At 53.9% G+C, this 19,157-nt stretch overlaps 2 protein-coding genes across 4 annotated transcripts in view; both read right to left on the reverse strand.

Annotated features, from left to right (window-relative positions):
* Positions 1 to 1,417, reverse strand: part of SH2D4B (SH2 domain containing 4B) — a 51,844-nt gene extending 50,427 nt beyond the window's left edge. For 2 of the 3 annotated variants that reach the window (XM_040970340.1, XM_040970338.1), the window contains exon 1: positions 361 to 1,417. In XM_040970340.1, coding sequence (XP_040826274.1) covers positions 361 to 549 — 189 coding nt within the window. In that variant the 5' untranslated portion in view covers positions 550 to 1,417. The remainder of the gene's footprint in view (positions 1 to 360) is intronic. The other variant, XM_040970339.1, reaches the window with a different exon arrangement.
* An 11,597-nt stretch (positions 1,418 to 13,014) lies between these two features.
* The window catches only part of TSPAN14 (tetraspanin 14), a 51,088-nt gene continuing 44,945 nt past the window's right edge, over positions 13,015 to 19,157 (reverse strand). The window contains exons 6-9 of the mRNA XM_040970482.1: positions 17,546 to 17,671; positions 16,585 to 16,629; positions 15,819 to 15,938; positions 13,015 to 14,552 (exon numbers count right to left, since the gene is read on the reverse strand). Of these exons, the coding sequence (XP_040826416.1) occupies positions 14,481 to 14,552; positions 15,819 to 15,938; positions 16,585 to 16,629; positions 17,546 to 17,671 (363 nt within the window). The 3' untranslated portion in view covers positions 13,015 to 14,480. The remainder of the gene's footprint in view (positions 14,553 to 15,818; positions 15,939 to 16,584; positions 16,630 to 17,545; positions 17,672 to 19,157) is intronic.

The following is a 19,157-nucleotide window of genomic DNA, read 5'->3' on the forward strand; positions in this document are numbered from 1 at the left end:
CCCAGAGTCAGTGGTAAGGGTCAAGACTGCGCCCTCTTACCCACTAGGGAAATCCCAACTGCGTCAGCACCCTTTCAGGCCCCAGAAAGATGTCTTCCCGGAACCTGGGCCTCCACGCATGCTATAAAGCATGTCCTGTATGCCCAGTTCACAAGGCAAGGTTCCTGGATATACCCAGCTGCCACCCTAAAGATAAAAACGCAGGCTCAGTGAATGCCTACAGGACGAAGGTCTGAAGCTCCCAGCCCAGGCTTGCCAAAATGTACAACCTCCTGGAGTATTGGAAAACAAGCAGCCTCTCCTGCTTCCCACTGCCCCCCCATCCCCTCCCCTGCACCCAATCCCACCTCAGCCACGCACCTCACCTCGCTTGATGCGCGGAGGCCTGGAGCCCTTGGCCTGGGCCAGAGCCTCAGCAGCCTCCCGCTCCCTCCAGCGTCTCAGCTGCTCCTGTCGCATCTTATAGAAGAGGATGTGCTTCTGCACGTCGCTGAGCTCGGCCAGCAGCTCAGGGTCAATGTACATGTCGTGCAGGATCTGCTGCAGCATGCTGCAGAGTGCGCCCTGCAGCCAGCCCAGGGTGGGGGGCAGGGAGACTGGGCCAGGCAGGGCAGATCCCTACCCCGGCTCCTCACTCCGGGGTCGCTCCGATGCACAGCAGCAGCAGCATGGTCACTCTGCCTTAGCAGCAGCAGCCAGCTGGCAATAAATCCATCTCCTCCACCCCAGGGCACCAGGCAGCAGGAATCCAACAGCAACCCCTGGGCGCAATCCAGTTCCTTCTGTTGAGTCCTCGACTCCACATCCCAGCAGCATCTACATCATCGCCTCACCTGGGGCTCTGGGACACTGGGGAGGACCCAGGGCTGCCGTTCAGCTGGGCATTGCCCAGGCTCATCCCTGTCCGGGCCAGTAGGTGTCAAGTGATCTGTTAGTGGAAGGTAACGATGACACCAGCTGTATCGATGACACGGCCCCGGCCAGCTGAGAAACGATCTCTCTGATGCAGATAATAGAAGGGGAGAGGGCGGCGTGCACACTAGCTCCACGCCTTTGGAGCCTATTTCAGAAGCCAGAGGAGCCAGCATCCGCTCCCGGGCTCCTTAGGCCTTCACTCTTCATCGTTGCCAACTTGATTTTCCTGTATGTTTTCGGCATTAGCCAGGCAACGCTTCTATAAATCCTGCTCTGAAACCCTGTACCAACACAGACCAAGAAAAACAAAGAGATCCACAGAGAACAAGTAAAGGGAAAGATTCACGGTGAAGTTCAAGGAGCAGGTGGAAGCAGACACTGGAGCCATGCCCAAGCCTCACAGGGCTCATCCAGAGGATGTCTGTCCATCTCACTGTTTGTGGCAGAAGCCTGAAGTTCATCAACAAGAAAGAAGAGGAAACTGCTTCCTCTCTATGTTGATCAGAAGGGCTGGTTCATGCCTCCTGCTTGGATGGAAGCCACCCTCCTCTGGGCCTGTGACAGGTAGGAGGGATATTGTTACCAAGACTCAAAACAGACCTTAAAGGGGCCAGGGCTGTGGCATAGTGGGTAAACCGCTGCCTGCAATGCCTGCATCACAAATGGGCACCGGCTACAGTCCTGGCTTGCTGCTCTACTTTCGATCCAATTCCCTGCTATCGCACCTGAGAAAGCAGCAGAGGTCAGTCCAAGTGCTTGGGGCCCTGCACCCATGTGGGAGACCCAGACGAGGTTCCAGGCTACTGGCTTCAGCCTTGGCTGTTGTGGCCATCTGGGAATGGAACCAGCAGATGAAGATCTCTCTCCCTCCCTCTGTCTCAGTCTCTCTCTCCTCTTGCTTCCAAGTAAATCAATATATCTTTTAAAAACAAAACCAGAGTCTTAACAACGTGTCAAGACACCTGCTTCTTTCAGACAAGGCAACAACCCAGAGGGTTGAGAGATTTGCCTCTGGCTATGTGCATGGCTGCATGGGAACTCTGTTTCAAATCCCATGTGTACCAATCTGTTGAAGGTTTTAAAACGTCCTCTGACTAGGATGAAACACACAGGATTCCCGACTGTGGCTGGTCGGATTGGTGAGCTTCATGTCACCTTCTATCAGGAGGAGGGGGAAAGGGCAGACACGGGGAGCCACGGAGGGCAGGGGAGTGAGAGCCTCGGTCAGTTCAGAGGCGCAGACACAGGAGCTCCACAGGACAGGGCTGCACACTGCACTCCCACCCTGTTCTTTCCCTGTCACCTGTCACTTGGCGGCTGCCCTTCCCATCCTGCGTGCCCCCTGGTCTCTCCTCAGCCTCGGCCGCCCCTGGCGTTGACAGGAGCCACTGAGACAGGTCAGCGTGCAGCCGGGCCACCTCTTTCTTTCCCGCTGGGGCGCTCCAGGAGTCCGCAGCGACTGGGTGGGTGCCTGAGGCGGGCCGAGGCGGCCGGGTGAAGCTCCCCCTTTGGTGCGGGGAGGGACGGCTAGCTGGAGGGGAGGTGGTGCTCCCCTGGCAGGCCCAGGTCAGTGGGGCAGGAGGCCAGGAGGCGCAGAGCGAGCCCGGGGGAGAGCTGGATCCGGTTTCCGAAAAGCCTCCTGGTCGAGCGGCTCGGCTCCGGACGCCTCCTGGCGGCCAGGCTGGTGCCCGCCCTGCTCCGCGGCTGGTTATGGGGGGCCAGGGCTGGGGAGCACGGCTGCTGTCCGGGTGCACGCCGCAGGATCCTCCCAGCCCCACTTGCCCCACCTCCTGGACAACGGCTGCCATAGCCTTCCTCCTTCCGGCTGGTTTTTATTTTGTTTTCAGCTTTCTTTGGCCGCTAACGCAATTGTCTCCGGGGCCGGGAAGTACAGGCACGCAAAGCTGTTTGTCGTGCAAGGGCCTGGAAAGCACCTGCCGAAAGGCCCCAGTGGGGGCGGCGCCGCCCAGAACGGAGCCCAGGAGCCTGTCCGTCACGAACAACGGGGGAGACTGTGCTTCCCGAGGAACGGGGTCCGCGGCAGGTGAAATGAGAAGACCACAAGCCGAGTGTCATGCACAGAACAACGCCCCGTTACCACGAGTCTAGCTGGCTCCTTCCCCCTTTGTCTAGACAAAGGAAATTTACAGATTACGCACCTCATTCTTTTGCGCAGTTTCTTGTTGTGTGTGTGTGGTTTTTTGTTGTTGTTGTTAATCCTTGCAAGGGGGAAGTTTAGACAATTCTGTGTTGTTTTATATCAACAGGAAGCTGTGCAGTTATACATATAATTATAATCTAGGTGACTGAAATCAAATGAGTTACAAAAGTCCTAATAGCCTCTGCAAGTCGGGCTATGGCTTAGGAAGGTACCAAACCTACACACATACAGCCCTCTCCATGAGAGGAGATGTGTGATGGCTAGAGGTTAGGATAAGTACAACCATTCATGCCACTCGGGGTCTCTAAATGGAAGGACTTAAAGGCATTTTATTTAAAAAAAAAAAAAAATTGATTGATGCACTCCATCCAAATCTCCCACGTGGATTGAAGCTGCTCTAGCAACGTGATACATTCACAATCAGAATGCCCAGTATTGTAAACTATCCAATCTCCAAACTGGGTTTCAACGATCTCTGGAACTCACACCCATGCATGGGCATTTGCCCCTACCAAGCCGGTCCACATGGCCAAGCAAATACGCTGCAAGTGATGGTATGTCATCAAGGATATTCCACCTTCTGGCTCAGGCTCTCTCGCTCTCTCAACACTGTTGTGAGACTCGTGCACACAGGGTTTGCAGCTTGCTGCCAACAGCTGTGGAGATGGACCATGTTGTGCCATGAGGTCACTGCTGAGGCTGCTGTACACTGCTGGCTGGGGCAGAGGGCTCACCTGGCCAGCGCTACAGAATGACTCAGTGAAAGGAAGATCTTCCTCTCTGTCTCTGCTCTCTGTAGATCTGACTTTCCAATAAAAATAAATAAATCTTTAAAAAAATAGATTTATATAAAAAATTGATGGTGATAGAGTATTGACCTAAGAGGACCTCAAGTTGTAAGATTTTACAATGTCATATATTGTCAGGCCCCGGTTTTAGGAGACAGAGAGAAAGATCTGTCTGCCGGTTTAATTCCCAAGTAGCCACAATGGCCACAGCTGAGTCGATTTGAAGCCAGGAACCAGGAGCTTCATCCAGATCTTCCATGCTGATGCAGGGTCCTAAGGCTTTAGGCCGTCCTCTACTGCTTTCCCAGGCCATAAGCAGGGAGCTGGGTGGGAAGCAGAACAGCCAGGACATGAACCAGCGCCCATATGAGACCCCAGCACACACAAGGCAAGGATTTAGTCGCCAGGCTATCGTGCCAGCCCCACCTCCACTGCTTTCTAAGGATAGTAAATAAGTCCTTTTAAACATATTTTACTTATTTATTTTAAAAGCAAAGTTTCCATTCATCCTTCCATTGGTTTACTCTGCAAATGGCTGCAGCAACTGGGGCTGGGCCAAATCAAATCATTACTGTAATTTAAAGCACATTAAAACTCTTGCTGAGATTTTTTTTTTTTTTTTGCTTGCAAATATGTATTTGAAAGTCAGAGTTACAGAGAGTTGGAGAGACAGAGAGAGATTGGAACAGGCCAAATCTAACAGCTTTATCCGGGTCTCCCATGTAGATAGCAGGGGTGTAAGCCCTTGGGCCATCTTCCAGTACTTTCCCCAGGCCATTAATCAGAAGTGGAGCAGCAGACCCACGAACCAGCACCCATATGGGATGCTAGCATCACAGACAGAGGCTTTACCCAGCTACGCTCCACACTCAAAATTTTGTAGAGTGTGGGTTTTCTCAAATTCTGCCCAGAGAGAAGTGAAACCAAGCAGAGATCATCTCTAATGAGTATAGGAGTTAGAAGCACAAGACACAGAGATTACAAAACTCATAGCAGGGCCACTGCGTGCAAGCACACACACACACACACACATTTCTGACTTCAGCAGCAAAGCCCAGACCTGCGGTCAATCGCACCAGACCCAGTCCCACCAGACCCAAGCTCTCCCAGGCAGCTCTTTTCCATGACTGTTTCCTGGCCCGTCTATGGTTAAGAATCGGGGAGCTCCACAGGGCGTCTGTCTGGGCTTAATGGATAAGGAATGCATGAGACGGCCAGACACACAGTGGGAAACAGTGTGCATTCTCCCCGTTTCACAATCCAGAGACTGACCCCTTGCTCACTTGCTGGAATCAAAACAACATGAAGGCAGACGGTTCTGGGACGCAGCACATAAAGCTACTGCCTGTGATGGATGCTGACATCCCACACGGGCACCAGTTCGAGTCCTAGCTGCTCCACTACTGAGCCAGCTCCCTGCCAATGCTCCTGCGAAAGCAGCAGAAGGTCCAAGTGTTTGGCTCCCACACCCATATGAGAAGCCGGGAAGAAGCTCCTGGCTTCTGGTTTTGGTGTGGCTCAGCCCTGGCCTTTGTGGCTATTTGGGGAGTGAACCAGCAGAGAGAAGACATCTCTCTGTAATTGCTTTTCAAATAAATACGTCTGAAGAACAAAAACAACATGAGGTGGGGCGAGTGCAGTGCATGGCTGCTTCTCCCTGCCTAGCATGCATCTCCATTCTCCAGTTTTAAAATTCTCGGGTGATGAGTGGGAGTGTGACTCAGGACTTAAACTGATGCACCAACACTAGGGGCAAGGATTGACCCTCTGTGACCATGGCTAAGGGAGCTGCTGCCCCAAGGTGCTCCCCTGCAGGGCAAGGATCTGCATGCAGTTGGAGAGGGCAGAGCAACCTATAGAGATGCCAGCATGCCGGGTCCCTCCCAGGCCCTCTCTTGTGATCTTGTTTGAGTTCAGGTTTTGGGTGTTTGACACCAGTAGGTCTGTAACTTGCTTTCCCTCTCCAATTACCTGGCCAGGGCCATGCAGAGACGGAATCTGGACCAGACCATCCTGCAGGCCTGCTTTACCCAGAGAGCCCTTGGGGCCTCTAAATCCAGTCATCCATCTCCTTGTCAGATGCAGGTTCCCTTAGACAAGTTCCTTCCTTTGCTTCACTCAGGGTGACTGTTTTTTTTTTTTTTTAAGATTTATTTTTATTATTTTTTATTGGGAAGGCGGATATACAGAGAGGAGAGACAGAGAGGAAGATCTTTCATCCGATGATTCACTCCCCAAGTGAGCCGCAACGGCCGATGCTATGCCGGTCCGAAGCCAGGAGCCTCTTCCGGGTCTCCCACGCGGGTGCAGGGTCCCAAAGCTTTGGGCCGTCCTCGACTGCCCTCCCGGGCCACAAGCAGGGAGCTGGAAGGGAAGCGGGGCTGCCGGGATTAGAACCGGCGTCCATATGGGATCCCAGGCGTGCCAGGCGAGGACCTTTAACCACTTGCGCCACCGCGCCGGGCCCCAGGGTGACTGTTTTTTAGTGAGTGGTGTCATGTGTGACTGTGCCCAGTCCAGCAGGTACAGCAGGAAGTCCTGAGGTGTCAGGCTGACAGGGACTTGATCCGTGTGATAGGAATGGATGGCCAACAGTTGCCAGCACGCCTGCCCCCAGGAGCTGCCCTGGAGCCCCAGGCCAGCTCATTGATTTCCTTACTGACCGTCCAGGATAACAGATCAACCCAGGCCCAGCCCAAGACCAGAAAGGCAAGGCAAGCCCCTCAGGGCTGCAGGAAGCAGACAGGCCATCGCCAAGCCTGCGGCTGGTCCCTCAACGCCACCAGTGCCTGCTGAAGACTGCCATCCGTCAGTCCCACCTGCTGCCTCTCCCAGTAGCAGACCTGTCACATCCTCCACACAGGCTCCAGGCTCACCCCAATCAGCAGCGGGAAGTCGTATCCTCTTGTCTTGAGAGGGTGGCTGTGCTTGCAAATGATTTCCACTGCCCCAAAGCAGGTTCTCAGGTGCCATGGGAGTCCAGAGGCCCTGTCCTGTACATTGTTGTTCCCTGGACCCATGGCTGACGTGGATCCTGGAACAGCCTTGACATGGGAAAAGGGAAGGCTACAGCAGGGGGGAAAAACAAACAAATAAACAAACAACAACAAAAACGCTACAGATTTCAAGGTTTGAAAGCACACTTTTGCCAGCTTGTAAATACAGCAGGGAGGGAGAGAGGGATAAGTTCACTCACCAGGGTTTGGAAGGCCCATGCCCTAATTTTCTGGGAACAGGTTCTCTTTTTGTGCTAAGGAAATGCTACCCCTGCAGCTTCCAGGAATCACCAAGATCAACAGCTACAAGAGGCCAACATACTTCAGACACAGTCATGCTTAGGAAAAGATTTCAACACACACAAAAGGAACGTCCAGAACCATTCGGAAGAAAGCAGAACTCTGTCCCAATGGTGGCTGCATGGAGGGGGCACTTGAGGTGAGACCCAGAGAAGGAGATGCCAGCACTCCTGAATTTGCCCACTGGGTAGATGGAGGAGCCCACAGCTGAGGAGCAGCAGGTGGGGATGTGCCAGGGGTTAGTCGGGGGTTCGTGATGGTAAGTTCAACAGTCTGAAATGCAGCAACTGAGGTGTCTGCAGGAGCGCATGGGGAGACAGATGTCAAGCAAGTTGGTGGGCACTCGGGCGACAGACATGGCCCAAGCCACCCACTCGGTGAGACAGAAGCCTGCGCAGCCAGCATGCTGTGGCCGGGGTTGGCCCTTACCTGGGGCACCTAAAAGATGCTCTCACCCTAACCTTCACTTTTCACAAAGAGGCTAGATCCTTTGGACGCCCTGGCTGGGACAAAAGGTGGAAGGAAATTTGGCACAAGCAAAAAAATACCCCATTCTGGATGTCACAAGTGGAAAAGAAAAATCATTGCCCACAGTTCCAGTTATCTGCATCTGATTCTAGACTTTTTTCCCTTGGAGTTATTTTACAGCTGAGTTGTGGAACAAATGCAAAAATAGTTCTTGACCAGAAGCTCCCAGCTCCTGGTTTCAGATCAGCTCAGTTCCAGCCGTCACAGCCACTTGGAGAATGAATCAGTGGATGGAAGATCTCCTCTCTGCTCTTCCTTCTCTCTGTATAGCTGACTTTCCAATAAAAACAAACCTATTTTTTAAAATATTCAACAGTCCTTTTATTCCATATAGATGCATGGCACCTTGGGACTTATTGGAACTGTTACTCTTACCAGCCCCCTCAATTACTGAGTTAAATAAATGGTTAGAGCTGCCTAATCCGAAGCAAGGAGCCAGGAGCCTCATCCACATCTCCCACGTGGGTGCAAAGTCCCAAGGCTTTGGGCCATCCTCTGCTGCTTTCCCAGGCCACAAGCAGGCAGCTGGATGGGAAGTGGAGCAGCCAGGACAGGAATCAGTGCCCATATGGGATGTTGGTGGTGTAAGTGAAGGCTTATCCCACTCTATACCATGTTGATCCCAACATTTCAATTTTTTAAATGTTGGGATATGTCCATGCTGAACAACAACAACAACAACAACAAAAAACACTAGAAAAAAGCCCACAAAGTTGGCTGCTACTCATAGCTAAATGACTGCTCGGGCTGCAAGGCCATCCATAAACATGGCCTGTAACCCCGGGTCCTTCACAGAAACAAATGTGGCTTAGTGGTTGGACACAGAGGGTAAGTGGAAGATCAGGCCTGGGTGTTTGTGTGTAAGAGAGAGAGAAAGAGAGAGAGAGAGAGAGAGCGTGCAATAGATAGATTCTGGCAGTTTACATGTGGTTACCAGGACTGGGTTAGATGGAGCCCACCAACCATCTAAATGTGATGTCTTATAGCTCAGCTCCTGGAGTTACACTCAGGCAGGCAGCAAACCCCATCCCTTCTGTTACAGACAGCAAACAGATCTTGAACTCTGTAAACCTGTGGAGGTTCCTGCTCACACCTCAAAGCTTGTCCCTACAGGGACAGGGAGGTGACTTTCTCCCCCACGTGGCTCCATACAGGCTGTGTTGTGTGCAACCCAGGCAGTGCAGTCAGTGGGAACTGACAGGTACAGGGAAAAGTCCCTTCAATCACTAAAGTTATATTGGCAATAACTGGGGGTGGGTAACATACTAAGTAATTCGGACCTGTGCTAAATACTTTACCTACCTCATTTCATTTCATCCTCAAAACACCACCCAGAGAAATTGTTACCAGCTCCTGCACTGGAGAAAACTTTAGAGACCTGGCATGATGGCTCAATTAGTTAATTCTCCCCTTGCAAGTGCCAGATTCCATGTGGGCGTCAGTTCATGTCCCGGATGGCCCAAAGCCTTGGGACCCTGCACCGGTGTGGAAAACATGGAAGAAGCTCTTGGCTCCTGGCTTCAGATCAGCTCAGCTCCAGCCACTGCAGCCATTTGGGGAGTCAGCCAGAGGATATATATCTTTTCCTTTGTCTTGCCTTCTCTCTATAAATCTGTCTTATAAAAATAAGCAAATCTTTAAAAAAAAATTTTTTTTTAAGGCTCAGGGTACTCTCAGTCACACCAGCAATGGACATGCCCAGCCCCAGCACCCTCCTCATCAACACGTGGTCTCCCTTCTTACCAACCTTGAACGCTGTGGGTTTATATAAACGCCCTGTAAGAGCAAAACTGCCCACACTACACTGCCCATCTGCAGATGTGTGCTCACCCTCCACGCCACAATACTGAGTTTTCCTGCCTGCCCAGAGGGGCTTTACACGCAAGCAGCGAGGCCACAGTGGAGTTGGGGGGCACACACACTCACACCCCAACCCCACTGTGGTCATGTCATCCCTCCCTCAGTCTCTGATGACAGGAAGTCAGAGCAGAGACAAAAGGAAACAAGACCCAGCTGAAGTCACTGAGCCAGCTACTTGGACCAAAGCAACCTTGAAATTCACTCCCCACCTCTGGACTTTCCAGTTTCAGGAGCCAAGGCCCTCCGTCATTGTTAAGGCCAGTTGGACTGGGTTTCCCATTACCTGTAAACATACCTCCTGGTGTCAGAGCAAGGCCCCACCAGGCCAGCGCACCCCAGAAGCCCACAGAAAAGGACCTTGCTTTTGCCAGAAAGGGCACTGCCCAGTGTCTCGAGATTTTTACTTGTTTTTGTCTCTATATTTTTCAAGTTCAGCTCCCTGGGAAGGCAGAGAAGATAGCCCAAGTCCTTGGACCCTTGTCACCCACATGGGCAATCCAGATGAAGCTCCTAGTTTCCAGTTTCAGACTGGCCCAGTCCCAGATGCTGCATCCACTTGGAAAGTGGACTGGCAGACGGGAAGATCTCTTTCCCAGTCTCTCTGTGACTTTGCCTTTCAAATGTATATAAAATGGTTATCTTCTATCTGTGTAAGGTACTTTCTGGTGCTCCAAGATGGGATCCTTGCTGTCAGTAGAACAGCACCTCTCAAAGGTATCCTTAACTTTGTTTCTTGCTCACCAAGTTATACTGCAGGCCCAGTATCTGCCTGAGCTCCTTGGAGACCCAAAGAACATGTAGAGTGAACACACTTGCAGGGCAGGAAGGAAGGCCAGGTCTTACCCACTTTACACAGAGCCAAAGGGAGTGATTGCCTAGGTTTTTGCACTGCAGAAGTCTTGGTTACCCAGGGCTTCAAGGACCTGTTCTGATCCATCAAGGGACATGGGTTCCCATAGTCCCAGGGGACACTCTAATGACCTGTGACCTTGGGGAGGACACAGATCCCATGTCAGGATTGACCCTGGATAGCAAGGCCCACCTTGAAGTTGTACAGCAGTGTCCTCCCCTCCCCTAGTACAACTCAAGGCTTTTTTGCCAGCAGTGACAGGGTAACACACCTGGCAACCTGGCAGGAACCCTCCCACGACAGCCTCAGGTGCAGAGACCCGTGCTCGGCCCTCCCCATCTGCTCCTCTGTGATCCATGAGTCTCGGGGCTACTGGCTTAGAAGCCTTCAGGCTGTGGCCTGCATAGTGGTGTAGGGACGGTCAGGGACAACATCAACATCGAATGCCTGAGAACTAGGTGCAATCCCAACTCCCCAAGTCTGACCCAGCCCCCCACTAATGAGCCTGGAAGGCAGTAGAGGGTGGACCAAGTGCCGACACCTGCCACCTAGGTGGGAAATGGATGGAGATCTCGGCTCCTGGTTTCAGCTCTGGCTGGATCATGCCATTCTAGCCATTTGAGGAGTGAACCAATGGATGGAAGATTCTTCCTCTTTCTCTCAATGGTTCCGTCTTTCAAATACATAAATCTTAAAAGCAAAAACCTAATATCAAGGTAGGGCTTTAAGCCATGGTTTGTGAGGCCACATCCCATGTTGAAGTGCCAGTTACTCTCTCATCCAGCCCTCTGCTAATGCTTCTGACAAAGCAGCAGAACACGGTCCATCCAGGTGCTTGGGTCCCTGGTACTTGTGCAGGGGACCAGATGCAGTCTCTGCCTCCTGACTTTGGCCTGGTCCAGACCTTGCTCTTGCTGGCATCTGAGGAGTGGACCAGCAGGTGGAAGGGCTCTGCTGGATCTTTCAAATAGGAACCAATCTCAACAACCAAAGCTGTGGGGAGAGGGTCTTCCTGCTGAGACCAAGGCCCTCCCATCTCTGCAAGAGTTAGTCTATTACTATCCAGGTAGTCTAGGTCAAGTTCCACCTGGAGAGAAGGCTATGGCCAATCCCACTGCTTAGCAGCAGAGCCTCCCCAACAACTCTGCTTTAGGAGATTCCCTATTCATGCTAAGCCAGGACATCTGTCACCCACAGGTAGCTCTGGCCTAACAGTTAGGCAAGCCTGCTGCCCCTGGATCAGGACCTCTGCCCCATGTAAGCAACATTAAGTTCTCCCATGGGTCCTATGGCAGGGGCAAGGGCTACCAGTGCCTTCCCTCTTTCTCCAGTAGTCTAATAGTGGCCACAGAGCCCAGTGACAGACAGGATATGGCCCTGCTCAGGCATGCCTTATGTGCTGGTTCTGCTCGCCAGCTGACATTTTGATTCAACTCTGAGTCTGGATTCTGGGCTGGCAGCACCAGGCTTCTAGGGGACTAAGCTCACAGAGTATGACCCCCAGACCATCCAGCTCCCTACTTTTGTCACAGTCTCAGGCTTGGAGTAGGACAATGGCTGGCAACTGAATGAGTTTATTAACTCCTGACTCCAAGCACATCCTGGATTCCTGAAAAGTTCTGCATCCATGAATTGGAACAGTTGACATGGAGTAACCAAGGTCACACCATAGTCCTTTCCTGGAGAGCAGCAAGGAGAGCAGGGGGAGGCCCGTACCCACAGCTGAGGCCGGAGCAGCACACATGGGGAGGGTCAGAGACCTAGTGAGTGTGGGCCCCAGAAACAGGTATATGAAGAACAAGGTGACCCAGAGTGATTACAGAGCCTGAGAGAGGCTGTGGGTCTGATAGCTTGTGTGTAGTGGGCAGAGGCTGCCAGGGGGAGAATGGGAAGCAAGTGATAGGAACATGGCAGCTTCACAGGATGAGAGGGAAGGCCAGCAACAGGAAGAGGCAGTTCTGGGAGGAGGGGACACGAGACGCGTGGAAACGACAGGAGGGAAGAACAGAGGTCACCTGTGAGCCTCCAGACAAGGGGTGGGGACTCAGGCAGGCCAGTATGGGGCATCTGGGTGTTCAGGGCTGGGGGAGACTGTCATGTGGGCCCCCATATCCTCGGTCACCCAACAACTCAGCGTCAAAGGAGGTAGCTGAAAATGGACATCAAGTTTTGTGAAGTCGTTAAAACACCAACACAGCTCTGAAAATGTTATGACCAGCCTTCATCATGGGTTGAGCTGTGTGACCTGGTGAGGTACTCAAAAGGGGACCAGCACCTGCTCTGGCTTACATGAACAGCTGGGGCAGCAGGAGCTGCTCAGGAGCTCATGATGCCAGCGCATTGGCAGGAAGGGTCTGTGGCCACCAGCTGCTCTGGGGCAGCCAGGGTCAATGGCACGGGTGGAGGCAGACACTGGCTACTGAACCTGTCACAGCTGGGCCAGCAAGTCCAGGACACCAATTGACAAGGCCACAGCACCCAGACTCCAATCCCTCATCCCTTGGCTATTTTACTTGCATCAGTAGAACTGGCCAGAGCTGGACACAGACAGAACCTAAAACCATGTCTACTCCAGACAAAAAAAATAATAATAATACAACAAAAACAACCCAAACGGCAGCATTAATACAAAGATATAATTCCATAAAAGAGTTTGGCAGTCAAGGAGAAGCATCACACTTCCTAAAACCACAAGCACTGTTCTTCCCCCCAGTCTACAGAGATGTGTAAAAAAACAAGTCAAAAAACCTACATCACTGGCATCCTCTGCAGACACCCCCCAGCACTCCCGGCAAAGAACGTTCACTCTGGCAAGGGCTGAGGGCAGCACGCGATCCCTGAACAACGAGGACAGAACCAGCACCTGCCACTTAGGCATGTCAGCGAGCAGCCTAGGAGTGGATGCACGCCTACGGTGCCATTCTCTGCATAAGACAAACTTCATGCCCAATTATCAAGCTTCAGAAGGGTCCCGGCAGTGACCACCAACATCCCAGTGGGTGGAGTTGTCACCCAAGGGGAGAAAACAAATACCTGCTACCAGGCAGCCACAGCGTGGGCTCTCGGGCTTGGCCTGGGCCTGTTGGCTGGCCCTTGGTGCGCGGCCAGGATAGGAGCCCCAGCCTCAAAGCTTCAGGCTGGCTCTGCTCTCAGGCCAGGCTCCCTGGCTGCTCAGTGTCAGAGTCAGGATTCAAGTTCTGGGCAAACAGTTTCAGTAGCACCAAGACCAGAAGAGAGTGAGGCCAAGCGGGGGGCGGGGGAGGAGGTGGGGGGTGCCCTGGACACTGCCCGGGAGATGGGGATGGTGTGTGGGCAGGAAGGACAAAGAGGCCCCAGACTGGCTCTTGGGACACTCGGGGGAACTGAAAGGGACAGTGTGTAAGGCTGTTGAGAGGGGAAGATGAGAGGGAAGAAGGAAATGGTGTGAGAACATCCTTACCCCTATAAATAAACTATTTACACATCTAAGAAAACGAGAGCCGGCTCTCAGCGCAGGCCAGGCTCCTATCAGGCAGTCTGTTGCTGAGGCCAGAGACATGCTCTGCCCCGGAACCTGGCTATGAGGCCCTCAGGGATGACAAATGAGGCACCCCTGGGGCACCAGTCCCCAAATGTCCGAGCACACTGTGCTGGGACCTGGCTGAGAACTTGGCAAATGACCCCGATGAGTGTGTGCCACCACAGCGCCCCCAGGGGCCAGAGTCCACGCGGGTCCCCAGTTGCAGAAAGGCCCCTGAGCTGGTGTTGCCCAAGCCTGGCCAGTGCCAGTGACCCAAAGCCCGTGGCGGAGAGGCAAGGGGTCCCATGGGAGGACTTGGTTTGCAGGGGCCTGAGCCCAATCCCCTTCACGGCCAGTGGAAGTTTCGCCTGTCCCTCGGAGCTGCTACCCCCACATCCAGTCTCTGTCTCTGGGTAATCCCCATTGAGGCGGCAGTCCTGGCTGTGAGCAGGTAAGAAGGCACGCCAGTCTGGAGCAGCAGCCAGCAGCGCCGGGGGTCCACATGGTACTGCTGAAGACAGGGCTGGATGTTGGCTTTCCCTCCTCTGCAGCGCAGGTGGTCTCCACGATGTGACTCAGCTCCTCAGAAGTGATGCCCTGCCTTCACCGCCTCAATGTCTGAGATCAGGGTCCTCGCCAGGAAGATGCCGAATATCTGCAAGCAGAGCCAGGGAGTCAGCGGCTGTGAGCAACAGGGCCGAGGGCTCCACTGCACTGGGCTCCCTCAGTGTCCTGCCAGGGCTCCAGACACAGAGATTGTGATGCTGGGCCAAGGCAGGGCACAGGAGACCAACAGATACAAACCTGGATCTGGGAGTCTAGTCTGCCGCGTCCTTAGGACCCTGAGGCAGCCAAGAGCAGGCACAACAGACACCTGCCAAGCCTCCACCACAACCAGGCCTTCTTCTCCCACAGGTGGGACCCACTCAGATCCTGGGGCATCCTGGCTGGCTCTGATTCCCACAACACATCCTGAATACTTTCGGTAAGCCTGGACTCCATAAGAAAATGGAGGTTGACCCTGAAGCTGGCCAGCCTTAACTCTAAAGCCACAATCTTGGCAAACAGGAAACTCATGAAACAAGTGGACACTTTCCTGGCATAAGCAGACACATAAGAGTTTCACAACCCTTGGCCACATGGCCACATGCTCTTCCCCTCTCAGTTCCTGTGGTGTGCCACGGGCAGGGCAGCCCTGTTCTGACACTGGCCCCCTTGCCCTCTGTCAGTCCCACTGCTCAGTCTTCCTCTGTCATCACTCAGCACACACCCACTATGTGAGGGAGGGCGATGTGGGCAGATGGCTGCAGCTCCAGGCCCACCTAGTGACCCTCCTTGAGGTCAGATCAGAGTCACATGCTGCCTGAATAAACAAGTGCTCACCACATAACAGCAGCACCTGCTGAATCCAAGACTGCTCGGGACCACAGGCCTCGGGTAGTATTGGAAAACCTCCTGGTTCTACAGGATTACTGGGTCCCTGCCTTGCCCACCAGTTCTCCTGGCAGCCATGTGCCAGCCCATTCACCCTGGCTTCACCACCCACTGGCCTTGATGTCCTCCCCCAGGTGAGAGCCAGCTCCAGGGAATGAGGAAATCCTTGCTGGGGAAAGCACCCAGGCAGAGGGCCGTAGGGCTGGGGAGTCAGGAGCCTGAGGGGCCCATCTGGGTGCTAGGGGCAGGAGAACCCCACACAGCCAAGTTCCAGGCCTTCTTCCAGCCCTGGCAGGCTATCCAGGGCCAAGGCGCAACATTTAACAATTATGGTCAGACCACATCCAGCTGTAGACATCCTACTGAATGCCCTTCTCCTGCTGGCTTCTCAGCACTGCACCCAGGCAGGCCAAGCCTATGTCAAGGGTCCAACTCCCTCGGAAGGACCATGGCCACCCTCCCAGTCTTCTGCGTTCCCAGAACACACCTGTAACAGGGAAATGGCGATGAAGACGCCAGCCACGATGTAAATGTTCCGTGGGAGCCAGCCCTCCAGCGCCTGGATGCAGCCCTTCGTGAAAATGGACTCGTCCCACTTGCTCTTCAGCTGCAGGGAGACAGCAGAGTGGCCTGGGCTGCAACCCAGACCGTGTCCCCACCCAGGTTCCCTAGAGAACTCCAACAGGGACAAGACATTACACAGAGGCCTGGGGGCTGGTGCTGGTGCAGAGCGCCAACACACAGAACCCTGCAGCAGAGGCCCATCTTCTGGTCTGAGCCTCTGGCCCTCACTGATCACCTGTCCGAGTACAGGATGCCTGCTTGGACCCGAGACTCATGTCTTTTGGGGCCTCTACAGGGCCAACTCGCTCAATACACACCCAGAGTCCACAGAGGGGAGTGAAGGGAGGAGCTGCAGGGCTTGCAGGATTCTCGGTCTCCCAGGTAAGCCCAGCCCCAGGGGCCTCGGCCAAGAGACCAAGCACTGATATGAGGGAATGGGGTCCAGCCTACTCTCCCAGCCAAGCCCAGATCCCCAACGCCTGAGTAGGCTGAGCCCAGCCTCAGACCCATCTCCGTCCAGTCACCAACTGGACCAGGCTTCACCCTCCAGCAGCCTCATTCTAACACACCGGAGCTTTATCTGTCCCCCTTGGAACTTGCGCACAATCTGAGAGTCAGACCATAGGGAATGGAACCTAAAGGGTCCTTAACATGAGTGCCTTTCCAACTGTCCACACTGGGGTTCTCACCTGAATCCTGACATCATAGCCACACTGCGTGTTCACAACTTTTTGCTGCAAGGAAAGCAGAAGAATTAGTCACGCTGATTTTCCTGGCAGGTACCTCTAGAAATGTCACAGCTCAATCCCAGCTCTCGTCCCTCAGCCACGCTACCAGCCACCCTCCCAGGCCGGGCTGGGGCTCGACAGACTCTTTCTGAGAAGGGCTAGGAGACGGATCCCTTGCCCACAGTCCTAGGGCAAGCACTCAAATCTGACAACATGCCACAGTGAACAGGTAGGGCTGCATTTCAGAATGTCACATGGACACGGGCATTTGATTCTCATGGCACTTTCACCACCACAAATCATATTCCTTGTTCGGGTTTTTTCAGCTGAGGGTGCTCTCTGCTCATGGGTCACACTGACACAGCAAACCATACTGGGGCCCTGTACCATCAGCCCGAGTGTCAGGAGGGAAACAGCTACACTTGCTAGACGCAACACTTGCTGAACCTGCGTACATCTTGGTCCCAGAGGGGGCTTCGATACCAGTTGTGCAGCTTTAGCAAGCCTGAGCTTCGGATGATCTGGGGCACTCCCAGGCACAGAGCATGACATAGCTGCACTGAGAGCCTGACCAGGGCCTGGTTCTGTTCGTGGCCCCTTTGCAGGCCCCCACAAAGAGCTCAGTTTCTGGCATCCAGCAATGAAAGCAGGTGAAGAGCAGACGGTAACTCCTCACCCCTGAGGTGGTGTCCCCCAGAGAGCAAGGTGCACACACACCGCCCCAGCAGTCACTGAGTAGCAAGGGCACGGAGCGGGAAGGGCAGGGCTCACTACATCTTCTGATGGCCCTGGTGACAGCGCCTGAGGTAGCCAGAACATGAGTGCTAGTGCGGGCCATGCAGAACAGGGCTCCCAGGAGGAGGGGGGCAGCCCTGCAGCCCAGGGCTGGGGCATACCATCGTACACGGCTCTGGCGACTCACCGCAGGATCTGGCACGCAGCAGGAGAAGGGCACCCCGCACTTCTCCCGGCTGTAGCTGGCGCCACTGCAGTTAAAGTAGACGTTGAGGTCCCAGTCTTCAGGGCCATATGCCCCACAGCACTGATTCTGTAGTCACAAAAGTCAAGAACAGTCAGGGGTGGTGAGCCAGGCTGGGCCACTGGGCTTGGTGACACAAACATGAAACCTGCTGATCCACATTAGGAAATCAAAGCCCACAGCCACCTGCGACATGCTCACACACTCTGAGCAAGGCCACCCAGGCAGCCCAGGGCAGCTCCTCTAGGCAATACACAGGGTACCTCTGCCCTGGCCTTGCCTTCCCTGCATCACCATCACCCTCCATCTCCGGGGCCAGCTTCTCCTCTCTGAGGGTCCCCTGCCCCTGCCAGGTGGTCCTCTCATCCAGGAAACCCAGCTGTGCAGTGGCTACTCTGAATGAGGTAAGATGGGGTGATGGGTGATCCCTTCAATAAGCTCTGCCCTGCGCCTGGAGCCTCCACCCTCCTCTTTCCCCCTAAGCTGTGTTGTTGCCAAGAAAATCCTCATTTATCTGATCTTTGTTGCTGTGAAGTGACTGTCCCCACCCCGAGAGCAGCAAGGCTGCCATACTTGCCCTCATGGGCTAGGATGGGCTGGAGCTTCCACCAGTCGAAGGTGAAACCCCGCACTTCCCACCCTCATCCCAGACCTGCTCCAGTTGCTTCCACAATGACCTAACGTTACAGCTCAAGGGAGCTCTGTGCGCATGTTCATTTTGGAAAGGCAATGGAGAAAATGATATCTTTAAGGCAATTCAGGGAGGAAGCGTGCTGAGACCAGCAAGCAATGACAAAGAGGAGACAACTGTGACACTGAACAGGAAGAGACACGGAGAGGTGTCAGGGAAGGCTAGGACAAAGCCAGAAGCATGTTACAACATGCTAAGCCACCACTGTCTTAGGTGGGTACCAGTTCAAATCCTGGCTGTTCTACTTCCAATCCAGCTCCCTGCTTATGGCCTGGGATAGCAATGGAGGATAGCCCAAGACCTTAGACCCCTGCACCCACAGGGATACCTGGAAACTTTTGATTTCTGGCTTTAGTCTGGTCCAGCCCTGGCTGTTGTGGCCATGTGGGAAATGAACCAGCAGATGAAAGATATCCTCCCCACCACATCAGGTACTCTGCCTTTCAAACAAATACATCTTTTCAGGGCTTTCTAACACATTTGCTTCTCAGAACCCAAGAGTTCCAGGTAGAAGTTCTCAAGGAGTTGGGTGTTCCGGCCAAGCATGGATCAAACAGGGTCCTTGCACAGTGGGAGCTGGCCAGGACACAGGCTCCTCACAGGGGCTCAGCTCCAAGCCCTAGGTGCAGCCGCACAGGAAGAGGCCAGGAAGGCCAGAGCCTGGCAGTGTCTGGCACCCCCAGGGCCAGATCCCAGGGGGCTGACCCTGCCCACTCACTGAGTCTGCTTCCTCCAGGCAGCTCTGCCCTTCTCAGACAGGAAGGGGAAAAGGTCCCAAAGAGGCAGGACTGCAATAGCCTCTGGCAGTGTGAGTCACACACCCCGCACGGAAGCGACTCTCAGCACCACAGCTCTGCGCTGCGG

This window comes from Ochotona curzoniae, unplaced genomic scaffold, assembly GCF_017591425.1.
Source record: "Ochotona curzoniae isolate NIBS_2020 unplaced genomic scaffold, NIBS_Ocur_1.0 scaffold_4763, whole genome shotgun sequence".
In the NCBI taxonomy this organism is placed as follows: Eukaryota; Metazoa; Chordata; class Mammalia; order Lagomorpha; family Ochotonidae; genus Ochotona; species Ochotona curzoniae.